Raw genomic sequence first — 9911 nt, 5'->3', positions numbered from 1 at the left:
CTGTAGCGATTTGATGTATGTGAAGGAAAAAGATAATAGGGAAATGTGATTACAGAAAACGACGTAATTTTTTGACGAAAAACAGCAATCCAAACAAAGTCTAGAGGTCGCCTATTGCAGCAATCTCCGAGTATCAAGGGCCTCACAAATTTGAGGTCAAACCAATTTGTCACAATAAATAAGTGGCATGATATAAATGAAATGAATCTAGACACAATGTAAATAAATAGGTTGTAATGTAATATATATATATATATATATATATATATATATATATAATGACTATTCTACCTCAACTAATTTGAGCTCAAACATGTGATCCAATCTCTGAAGAGCACTTGGCCTTTTCTCCTAATTCGAGATGATTGATGCATCACACGTTATGTATAATTCGAGATTCAGCACATTAGTAGCGAAACTTGAATGCATAAAAGTGACGTAATCTTATTAATTAAGTCAATTTGTGTTGGCATAGTGCTCTTTCTCTGCCCAACAATTTATTTGCCCTAGTAGGATAAACATAAACTCTCAAGGCCCTATTAACATGCTATAAAAGGTTCAAGGCATTCGTACCAAAATAAAAAAGGGTACAAAGCACGCCTTCATGAGCCATTGTGTACTACATTCCTACATCATAGGAAGACGTGACTTATAAAGCAGTCTTAGATCCACGTTTTGAAATGCTCCTAAGTTAGAACAACGGGTTTTCTTGAATCCTAAACATCGCGTAAACGTAACACGCCAAAATCAATGCAAATTCCTAATTTCTCAGCTTTATTAAAACTTTCTCTGCGTATCAAACTGCTGAAGCAAATTCATGGCTCAATTCTAGTGAATGGTCTTGATCATCTTGAACCCATATTAATTCGGCAAATAATCGTTTCTTCAGGCAGTTTTCATCAAACCCATGTTACCCAATACGTTAAAACAATCCTAAATCATACCCAACATCGAGATGTTTCCCCATTGGGTTATGCTATTAGGTTTCTATGTCAGCATGGCCAGTTCCAGGACGCTGTCATTTTCTACGTGCAGCTTCAGAGGTCTGGGGTGTTTCCCAACACATATGCTTTATCATCTATACCAAAGGCCTATGGTAAAATCAATTGTAAAAATGGGGGGATTTCAGTTCATTGTCAAGTTCATAAGTATGGCTTTGCCAGTATTGTTTATGTACAAACAGCCCTTTTGGATTTTTACTCGAAAATGGGTGATATTAAGACAGCCCATAAGGTGTTTGACGAAATGAGTGATAGAAATATTGTTTCATGGAATGCTATAATATCTGGTTATGTGAAATTCGGAGAGTTAGAAATGGCTCAATCTGTGTTTGATAGAATGCCTGAGAGAGATATAGTATCGTGGAATGCAATTTTGTTGGGATATGCCAAGGCAGGGAAAATGGATCAGGCGTATGTTTTGTTTAAAGAGATGCCAGAGAGGGGCGCTTCATCTTGGAATGTGATGATTCGTGGGTACATAGATCGCGGGAACATAGAATTAGCACGTGGGTTCTTTGACGCAATGCCGAAAAGAAACAGCATTTCATATATCACTATGATATCTGCATATTCAAAATGTGGGGATGTTGAGTCTGCTGAAAAGATCTTTTATGAGGAGGAAAAGAAAGACCAGCTGTTGTATAATGCCATGGTAGCTTGTTATGCACAGAATGGCCGACCGAAAGAGGCTCTTCATCTATTTGATGAGATGCTTCAACCAATTCTGAATATTCAGCCTGATAAAATGACGTTGGCTAGTGCTATATCTGCTTGTTCTCAACTGGGAGATTCAAATATGGGGAGTCGAATTGAGTCATACATGGGTGAATTTGGAATCAGAATGGACAATTATCTCTCCACGGCCTTAATTGACATGCATGCAAAATGCGGAAGTATTGACAAAGCTATTGAGTTATTTCACAGGTTAGAAAAGAAGGACATAGTTGCTTACAGCGCAATAATTTTGGGTTGTGGAATTAATGGTAGGGGACAAGATGCGATTAAGTTATTTGAGGAGATGATAGGTTCTAACATCTCTCCTAACTCAGCTACAATCACGGGAATATTGTCTGCATACAATCATGCTGGTTTGGTCGAAGAAGGCTACGATTGCTTTGAGTTGATGCAGAAATATGGAATTATACCATGTGTTGACCATTATGCTATCATGGTTGATCTTTTAGGTAAGGCAGGTCGGCTGGAAGAAGCATATGAGTTGATAAAGAAAATGCCAATGCAGCCTCATTCCGGGGTTTGGGGAGCATTGCTTCTAGCATGTAGCGTGCACAACAATGTTGAACTTGGTGAGATTGCAGCTGCTAAGTGTTTCAAGTTGGAGCCTAATAGCACTGGATATTGTTCTCTTCTTTCTAAAATTTATGTGTCTTCTGGGAAGTGGGATGAAGCCAAGCGATTGAGAGAAGCCATTGAGGAAAGAGGTTTCAATAAGGTTCCTGGCTGTAGTTGGATCAAACCAGCTGAAGCCTAGGGGTCGGGAAGTTCTTAGTTAAGCCTGAATTTAATTTCTTGCAACTACTGAATCAACTTGCTGCAATTTGGCCCCCTGGCGACAGAGCTCAAATGTTGCATGACCTGTGTGGTTGCTGCTGCCCATGCCCTTGGGGAAATTCCTGGTGAACAAATATTTTGCTGATCTTATGGTTCTTCTGGCAATTGGTATGCATTTTCTAAGCTGATTTTATGGAGGTGCTCTCGATGAACTTATGTCTTGCTTCATGTAACAATTAACAACATATTGGCGCGGACAATATTGGCAAAAAAAAAAAAGATAATAAATAAATAAAACAAAATAAAAGTGAATGACCCCTTCATCTTATCTTGAACAATGGGCACAGACGCACAGTGCCATTGCCAGTGGCCAAAACCCTTCAGTAGCAGCTGAAACAACCTGTATCAGTTGAGTAATTTTGACTGATCTACAATCATTGCTGCAAGTCATCATATTGAAGATGCATTTGGTTGTTTGAAGTGGTGGGTTTAACTATTTAGACTGTTCCCAGAGATGGTCCATAGAGTTGCTGGATTCACTTTAACTTTTTTGTTTTGCAGTTGGAGGGTCATCGAACCTGAAGCTACTTAAGAATATAAAGATTTTCACCAGAGAAGCTGCAGCATCAAGTCTCATTATTGGCCCTTAAGCTTTGTGGTTTGATCAATACTTAGCTGATTAACAAGTGTGACTCTTTTAATCAGCACGAACCAGGAGAAATCAGATGCACTGAAGTTTCTATTCATGCATCATGTCTTGGAATATCAGGCGTTGACGATAAAAGTGAAAAATAGCAAATAACCTTGAGGCGTCCTTGGTTTTCCTGGAGAAATGACTTAGAAGTTAGGTCTTTGAGCCAAAGGAGATACCCTCTCCATGTATTCAACAAGTTTTGCTGTATTTAGACTATGGATCTCTGTAATCCAAGTAACCATTTCTATTTTGTCTTAGAAAACATATTGTAGTCTGCCGTAGAACGGAGATTGTAACAGAAGAAATTGTAGGCTCTTAAAGATGTGATAAAAATAAATTACGGGCAAGAACAGAGCAAGCAACACCGGCAAACGAGTTGACTTAGTTTGGCATTCATCTGCAGACCAAATACTACTATCAAACTGGCATGCCCAAGCCCATTTATCAGTGAGCTGCAGAGAAGTGAAAAGCTGCAGTAGAAGAGAACTTTACATGAGAAGAAAAGCTGCAGTTTTTACACGTCTTACATCACATGTATCTGACTGGAAAACAAAAATGTACATCAATGTTGCCGATGCAACTGGACAACCAATGGTGATGAATACAAAAAAGCATACGTATGGTATTCATGCTCTAGCATCGACCTGTACATCTGAAGGGGGTCGCCCCGCATAAGGGTTCGCCGTTCATGCAAATCATTAGAGGCTAGTTTCCATATCAAAGCACAAAGAATGAATTTGCATGGCGTGACCCAATCATGTCACCATTCTTCCATTGCATTCCCTATAACTGAACATCGTAGAAGAGGCAATACGGTCTATATCTCAGTAACCAAAGTACTTTGGTGCTAGAAAGAATAGAGGCTGCAACGTGCTTGGAGCAAATTTTCGAGCAAAAAGATAACAAATTGAAGTAGGCTGGTCGTTATATGGGCAGGTATGATTTTCAAGAATTCCCCTAATGAATGGTTCTGTAATATCTGCACTTCCAAAAGTAGCAGGATGAGCCCCTCCACGTGACCAGTCCACCCAAGTGATGCTTCTGTTTGCCAATTGGTTAGGAGCTTGAATTGTCAGCATGGTTGGGAAATAATGCTCATCCACATAGCATGGTGATCTACAAAACTCAGCAAACTTTGGGTAGAATTTTGTATCTGCAACTATGATAAGAGCAAGCTTTCTGTTGATTTGAAACCACTGTGCTCCTTTACGCCACTGGCTAATCTGAACCTCTGGTGCCATGTTCTCATTATAACGACCTCTACCAAATGGACCAGGATCATCAAATGCCCCAACAAAGCTATATTTTGACTTTGTTATGTAATGGTAGATGATACTGAAATTGTAGAGTGGAATGCAAGACTCGGATAGCAGAACAAACCACTCGTTGTTGAGATCAAGCAATGCATTAGCAAGAAGTCTTCTCTCAGCATCACAAATACTCATCCTCCCCCATTCTGCAACCTGAGCAGGACAGAAATATGACAGACTCAGCACCTCAGTGGAAAATAGAAAAAGGCTCATCCATATTCGTGCTGTACAAAGCTCATTTTGCCAAAACAAATCTATGACAAGGAGCTCAATCACAAGAAATGCCAATTAAACGCTAAGATAAATTAAGGCTGCATATTGCTAGAATAAATTAATCAAGAACCACAAGTTTAATATGCAATATTTCTTTTTTGTGCAAGACCAACCTATTATAGCCCAACTTTTAGCTGAATAAAACATGTAAATCAACACTTCTTAGAAAATTCTGGTAGCATTTGAAAGAAAATGTTTGAAGTTGAAAAGTAAATACAAAACCATACATATTGGTTGATATTGCCTATAGTCTACAGCTGTCACTAATAACCTGATACCATTTTGCTTCAGAAATCAAATGAATAAATGAAAACCAACCAGGAAAGTGACTAAAATCCCTTTCAAAGACTAATAAATGCACAGCATATTAAACTCTCAAAGTAAAAGCACAAGATAAAGTAACTCTATGCCTCCAATTTTCTAGAGCTGAGGGTTTACTATCTGCATTTTTATTTTACTAAATCACGATATTTCATGGAGGCTTTCACTAGGATTTATTTTTAATATACTTGACCTAAAAATAATCATATGTGCAAATAAAAATGAAAGAAATTAAAACGCCTGATTCATGTGCTACTTAATGATTAAAATAGCATCACATGCAACTAAGCAAGTACAACTCAAGTTTGAAAATCAACTAAGTACACAGAACTTGGAAGTACAAATAGAAAGCACCTCTGCAAATTGAAAAAACAATCTCAAAGACTCATTGAGTCAAACCAGACTCATGTTTCAAGCATCATCATTATACATGAAATAGCAATTTAGTTAGCAAACTTGAACATCAAGCTATATATAAAGTTAAACAACAAAAACAACTGTTAAAACAAAAAAAAAAATCTCTAAGCTCAGCTCATTGAAAAAGTAGCTTTTAAGCTGCAATATATGGCCTTCTCCTGACTCCCAGCACAGGGCCCTATACATATAATCTCTTTCAGCTTCAATTATTTCATTCTGGTAATCAAACTCAATGCACTAAGACAAAAGAGTAACTGAATGATAACCAGGAAGCAAACTCATACGAATAAAGTTTGTTAAAAGAGAGGAACCATCAGAATGTGAACAGCCACTTTATAGCTTAAAAATTTCCAATATGCAGAAAAGCTTATATATTTCCCAGAAAATTAGTGAAGTGCTAACTAGACATTCTAATAAACAAGATGATGACATCATCCTCTGCAAGCTCGAAGAACTTCCCTAGTGAGATCAGTCCCGTCTCTTTCAATTAGTGCTCACAATCACTGTTGACGAGCTAGACTCTTAAGATCCCAAAAGCAAAACCATTTCAAATGTATCCTTAACAAAATTAACAAGACTAACACAAGCAGATCCAATAAGCTTCCTGTTGATAACTTCAACGAAAACCTTCTTTTTACCACCAATAATTGAACTTAAAACTGTTTATGCAAGATCTTGCTCACACTACTTGAATAACAAAGTTAAACTTGCATATCTTCCTTAAAATAACAACATACAGAAAACTATGTTTCAATATGCAGATCGGACCCTCTATTTGACATAGCGAGCAATAAATATAAAGATGTCACTTGTCTACATCCTATCCATGCTTTCTGTTAGCGCAAACGCTTTCTGTCTCGTCCAGCACTCAAGGTTCCAGCCTTTGCACTTAGACACTGTAGTTGTTCACATGCATGTAAAGAATAATACTCAGTCAAGGTTATAATCATACAGAATAGCTGGCTTCCACATTTGCTTTTTGAGTACTGCATGGAAATATGCTTCATCTGCGCATGAGTATAAAGTTACAAAAGCCAAAAACTTCCTAGAAAAGGAAGCTTACAATGTTCAAAGGGGATATTTTCTTAGTTCCAATGAACTTGCTACACTATATGATGGGATTTACAAAGAGCAGCCAGCTGCACCTTCATGTACGTGCTATACAGACAGCTAAACACCTTTATAGGAGTTACATTCAATAATGCCATAGGGCAACAGAGACAACATGCTTGGCAGAGACAACATGCTTGGCTGGTTAAACTAGACATTGTATTTGTATTAATGGTTCTTTTACTAGTTGACAGGAATGGTTTCATAAAGCAAAAGCACAAAAGCCAAGGGGAAGGGATAATTCCAGAATCTTAAAAGCTTCCTTGCATAACATCAAATTTCATATCTTGCCTTGCCAGGCCTTCCAAGAAATAAACACAAATGACAACCACTCGATAAAATACTCAAGTCAGTGCATTTAAGAGGTTATAGAAAAATTGAAGCAAAATACAAAGCACAGGGTTTGCAAGACAATCAAATTGCGCAGTTTCAAATTTAAGCTACTTAAAATGCCCAAGGGACATATACTTGGAGAAATTGAGATCGACATGTCATGTTGTATAAACACATAACTTTAGGGTTCTGCACGAACCATACATTTGGTGAAGGCAAATATTGAACTATCCAAGCATTCAAACTAATGGAAGTGAAAAGTAAACTATCAAATCCATCCATCACTGAATTGTAAAATGAGGACAACAACTTTTCAATGTTGAATTTAACATCTTAAGATAAGTAAAAGCTATTGTACACAACAAACAGTTTCAGAACTCTGACCATGACCTACAGGTAAGAAGATTTCAAAGCATTGCTAAAGGACTAAATATTATTCACATGGAAGGAAAAAAGAAAGAACTACATTGTTTAATTTCCAGCAAGGAGAAAAGAATGCACAATTTATGCCCAAGCTATCTGCATATGAAGGATGAAAGCTACGATAAGTTTGGACTAAATTACTCTCCAAAAACTTGAGCTGTTTTGGGCACCAAAGACCATCAATCATATGTATAAAAAACAACTTATAAAGATTCTTAACTACGTATAGCAACTACCTGGAAATGATTCAATGGTGACAACTGACAAAAGCATACCTGACTTGGAACTTGCCTCCCGTAAAAAACAGATGTGGGTGGGAAATCTGCTTGATATGATGGCAACGAGTGAATATATATCGAATACAACCCAGAATGTCCCTTAAAAAACCTCTCCCAAAGAGGAGCTAAAGGCAATGGCCCCTTAGTCAAAAACATGAAAGCAATCTTCGGAACCCTATTGAACGGATACTTCTTGATTTGAGGCACCAATGATGCCCTCCAAAACAACTCTTCATCACTCATTGAGTGAAGCAATTTTGAGGGAGGCTTTATCCAACGTTCTAAACTAATTGGTTCCTTCTCAAAACAAGGTTGAAAACTGGGCTTTGCTGCAGCAAGCACATTATCAGCGCCATAATGCCTAATCATATAAACACTAACCACAGAAAAGATAAAGCACAACCCCAAAAACACCACAAGTAACTGAAGCATTCTATGAGGTAAAGCCCTATTTTGACCTGTCCTATTTACAACTGCAAAATCTTTACCATTCTCCATTGATACAACTGTTGATTGCATCTTGACACAAGTATAACAAAATTCACCTAATAGTTTCCTAAGATATCGAATCAAAAATCCACATACAACCGTTATCTCCCTTCAAACATCTGAAACCTTCAATTAAAAAATTACTCCTTTTGTCACACGGCCTAGAATCAGAGACTCGGATTGCATCCCATATGACATATAATCAACTAATTTTAAACTTCGCCTTCCTGTGATCGCTTAAGTTACCGTAATCCTAAATACAACCAAGACTGAAGCTTTTGGGTAGTTTGAATACAGGAGTAGAAAAAAGGGGAAAAGGCAGATAGCAGAGCAAAGCACCGTAAACCAACCAAAAGAACATTCAAGAAACTGACAAAAATGAAAAATTTCACCAATTGGAGAGAATTCACCAAGTGGGCAGGAGGTTAAAATGAAAAAAACAAATTTATTTGATACAGTATCACATGGTTTCGTGAACATAATGGATATTCCATGAGTAATTACGAGATTAAAAGTACTGCTCTGTAGCTGTCTTACTGTAGCAGTTAGCCAAAAAAATGGGCCAGACGCATACCATATGGGGAAAAAGGAGGAGGACGATAAAATTTGTTGTTTGGGGAATGCTTTAATTTGTTGTCACGGGCTTTAATGCTCCAGATATTGGTGATGGGAGAGTTAGGACTTAAGATAAGCAAAGGACACTGAGAAAAGTGGCCAAGGAAAGTAAATATGTTTGGCAAGGAACAATGGCTACACTTGGAATGCCTAGGACCTAAGGTGGTGGGGATGACAGGGAGATGGAATAAGAATGGCATGATCAAAATCCAAGAAAGAAGGGAAGAGATCTAGAAAGAATGGGGAATGTGAAACTTTTGATTTTAAAAGAATGTCTTTGGTTTCTAAACACATGTCTAGGACAGACAGCTTTGGGAGGTTTATTGGTTAGGTGAAAGACTGAAACGCTTAACAACCTATGTTATGTTATGGGCAGTTTCATTTTGAATTTAGCAAAATAAAGCAAAATAAAATGCAATAAAGAAACCTATGTTATGGGCAGTTTCATTTTATACCTGTTATTGTTCTCTTCCATTAGTTTTTATTTTTTAGTTTGTACCATTTTTGCTTTGTTGGGGGAATCCGGGAATACAAGTAAAAAGTAAGTAGGTTGATTTTTTTTTTTTAAACTGATGCAGACAATTCAACTTGGTTTTTTTTTTCTGATAGTCAAGAGAAATTTAAATAAATAAGATACAGAGAAAGGGTAAAAAATGCTCCCAGAAACATTGTTGCAAATAGAAAGAAAGATCAAAAAATAGAAAAAATATAAATTGAATATGGTATTGGACATAGGAGAAGTTTATTATACACTAGTGTGAATACCCGTGCTACGCACGGTGCTTACATTATTAAAAAAAAATTACAATCTATGGAAGAATTTAAAAATAATAAAATATTATTTTACTATAAAATAATATTATAAAATATTATTTTTTAATTAATGAATGGTAATATGTGTATTTAATAGTAAGATTTGAGAAAATCTATCCTTAATTTGGTAATGTTTCTGATAGTAGTTGATAATATTTTATGTTTGAGACATTATTTAGTGGGTGAACTCGATGTGAAATGTGAAGCATGATTTCGACCATATGAGTTTTGAGTCACTATATTTTTTATGATATGTAATTAAACATTTAGAATAGTAAAATATATTTTTTATTATGTTAATTATTGCCTCAAACAAATTGTCAAT

General features: G+C 36.7%; 2 protein-coding genes across 3 annotated transcripts; one reads left to right on the top strand and one right to left on the bottom strand.

Annotated features, from left to right (window-relative positions):
• The first annotated feature begins 541 nt into the window (after positions 1 to 541).
• LOC113707178 (pentatricopeptide repeat-containing protein At4g22760-like) lies at positions 542 to 3473 on the top strand. Of its 2 annotated transcripts, none has more exons than XM_027229374.2 (2): positions 542 to 2678; positions 3072 to 3473. In XM_027229374.2, exon 1 carries the CDS (start codon positions 751 to 753, stop codon positions 2488 to 2490), a length of 1740 nt encoding a protein of 579 aa, XP_027085175.1. In that variant the 5' UTR covers positions 542 to 750; the 3' UTR covers positions 2491 to 2678; positions 3072 to 3473. The 2 variants fall into 2 exon arrangements, with proteins under 2 accessions (XP_027085175.1, XP_027085173.1); XM_027229372.2 differs by having other exon boundaries at positions 542 to 2993.
• A 91-nt stretch (positions 3474 to 3564) lies between these two features.
• LOC113707179 (glycosyltransferase BC10) lies at positions 3565 to 9100 on the bottom strand. The gene is made up of 2 exons (XM_027229376.2): positions 7667 to 9100; positions 3565 to 4667 (listed from the first exon to the last, which is right to left on the bottom strand). The coding sequence occupies exons 1-2, from the start codon at positions 8186 to 8188 to the stop codon at positions 4029 to 4031; spliced, it is 1161 nt and encodes a 386-aa protein (XP_027085177.1). The 5' UTR covers positions 8189 to 9100; the 3' UTR covers positions 3565 to 4028.
• Positions 9101 to 9911: the final 811 nt, after the last annotated feature.

This window comes from Coffea arabica, chromosome 8c, assembly GCF_036785885.1.
Source record: "Coffea arabica cultivar ET-39 chromosome 8c, Coffea Arabica ET-39 HiFi, whole genome shotgun sequence".
NCBI classification, from domain to species: Eukaryota; Viridiplantae; Streptophyta; class Magnoliopsida; order Gentianales; family Rubiaceae; genus Coffea; species Coffea arabica.
This window is presented reverse-complemented; position numbering and strand designations above follow the sequence as displayed.